The sequence below is a fragment of the Dermacentor silvarum genome, chromosome 4 (assembly GCF_013339745.2).
Source record: "Dermacentor silvarum isolate Dsil-2018 chromosome 4, BIME_Dsil_1.4, whole genome shotgun sequence".
Taxonomy (NCBI): domain Eukaryota; kingdom Metazoa; phylum Arthropoda; class Arachnida; order Ixodida; family Ixodidae; genus Dermacentor; species Dermacentor silvarum.
The window spans coordinates 217,140,977-217,142,736 of NC_051157.2; the positions used below are offsets into that span (position 1 = coordinate 217,140,977).

Sequence of the window (1,760 nt, forward strand, 5' to 3'; positions counted from 1 at the left end):
TGAAAGCTTGGGCACTCCAGCAGGTGTCGGAAATGTCAAATGTCTAAGTATACCGCCAGCAGCTCACGACCGAACGTGCTGTATCGCGTTTCTGCAGGTTTCAGTTTCTGCGAGAAAAACACGAGTGGGTACCAGGAGTTGCGTTGGAACTGCTGCAAAACCGCGCCGACAGCCGTACTAGATGCGCCGGTGATGAGACGCATTTGTGCAACGTGCAAAGGATGCACCAGTAGTGTGGCATCCGCCAATGCGTTTTTGGCAGCTTCGAAGGACGCTTCGGCGTCAGACATCCAAGTTAGTTAGGAAGACGGAGCTTTCGTGGTCTTAAGTAGGTCGGTGAGTGGTATGATAATGCGGGCGATGTTGGCGAGAAAACGGCGGTGGAAGTTGAGCAGCCCAATGAACTCGCGGAGCTTTCGGATTGATGTTGGGCGAGGAAACTCGCACAAGGCTTGAACCTTCTTTTCAGATGGTCTGATTCCCTCGCGAGTCATGCGGTTTCCGAGGAACTCAATGTCGTCGATACCGAGGACGCACAGTGCGGGGTTGGTGAGAAGGCCGTATTCCTGGAGCCAAGAAAATAGCAGGCGCTAATGGTCGCAAGCTGTTCGTGGGAAACACTAGCCACAAGGAGGTCATCGAGATATGCAAATACGAAGGGGAGTCCTCGGGTTACCTCGTTGATGAACCTCTGGAACGTCTGAGCAGCGTTTCTCAACCCGAACGGCATGCGAACGTACTCGAAAAGCCCGAATGGTGCCACAATTGCAGTCTAAGGGATGTCCGCTGGCTCAACCGGAATCTTGTGGTAGGCTTTTACCAAATCCATCTTGCTGAATATCACCACTCCCGCTAAGTTGGCAGATAAGTCGTTAATGTGGGGGAGGGGATAGCGATCAGGGATGGTGCGCGCATTAAGGTCACGGTAGTCGCCGCACGGGCGCCTATCCCCAGGGTCACGCTTGGGAACCATGTGGGCAGCTGATGACCAACTGCTCGACGAAGGACGGATGATGCCCAGTTGCAGCATGTGGTCGAATTCTCTTTTGGCGATGGCAAGGCGGTCCGCAGCGAAGCGTCTGTGTCGGCAAAACTCTGGAGGGCCAGTAGTGACAACGTGATGTGTGACGTTGCGACGTACTGGCAGATCGAGGTTGGAAGGTTTTGTGATGGCTGGGAAGTCTGACAGAATTGAGGCGTACATAGATGATTGTACCTGAGGCGCCGTTCCAGTGGTTAATGTCGTAGGTGCGAGGATTCCTTGTATAGACATACTGATTGTCGTGTCGACGAGTTGATGAGCGTGGAGATCAACACTGAGGGCGAAGTGGGTTAGAAAATCAGCACTTATTATGGTCATGCGTACGTCTGCACCGACGAATACCCAATGGAAGGCGCGTCGGAGACCCAAGTCGATGGTATAAGGGAGCGCTCACCTTATTGTTACGCGCTATTCCCGCATCCTATCGAGCATGGAAGAATGCGCCAGAAAGACGGTGAAGACGACGATCAGAGTACACTCTAAAAAAAAAGGGAGTGAGAATGGAGCAACGGGCTCTGTTCCTCCTTCAGGCCAGCGAGTTCCTCCTTCGAGCAAGGTTCGCGCGCTGCGCCCTCTTGCGGCAATCGTAAATGGAGGAACTTTCCTCCCTTAGCGCGAGCACCCCGGGACCTGAAAATGAGTTGCGCCGTGATCCCGTGTAGCGCATGGCGATTTCATCGGCTGCGACCGATCGGTTCCATCTCTACGAGCACCATAG

At 53.7% G+C, this 1,760-nt stretch overlaps 1 protein-coding gene across 1 annotated transcript; it reads right to left on the minus strand.

The window, feature by feature from the left end:
- Positions 1-299: 299 nt before the first annotated feature.
- Positions 300-730, minus strand: LOC119449239 (uncharacterized). The gene is made up of 2 exons (XM_037712416.1): positions 677-730; positions 300-566 (listed from the first exon to the last, which is right to left on the minus strand). The coding sequence occupies exons 1-2, from the start codon at positions 728-730 to the stop codon at positions 300-302; spliced, it is 321 nt and encodes a 106-aa protein (XP_037568344.1).
- Positions 731-1,760: the final 1,030 nt, after the last annotated feature.

What these genes read in the sequence shown, in the direction of transcription:
- LOC119449239 (XM_037712416.1), bottom strand. Translation starts at nt 730, where the DNA reads ATGCCGTTCGGGTTGAGAAACGCTGCTCAGACGTTCCAGAGGTTCATC. An exon ending in TCCAGAGGTTCATCAACGAG is followed by an intron (nt 567 to 676) that starts GTAACCCGAGGA and finishes TCTTGGCTCCAG; the next exon opens with GAATACGGCCTTCTCACCAA.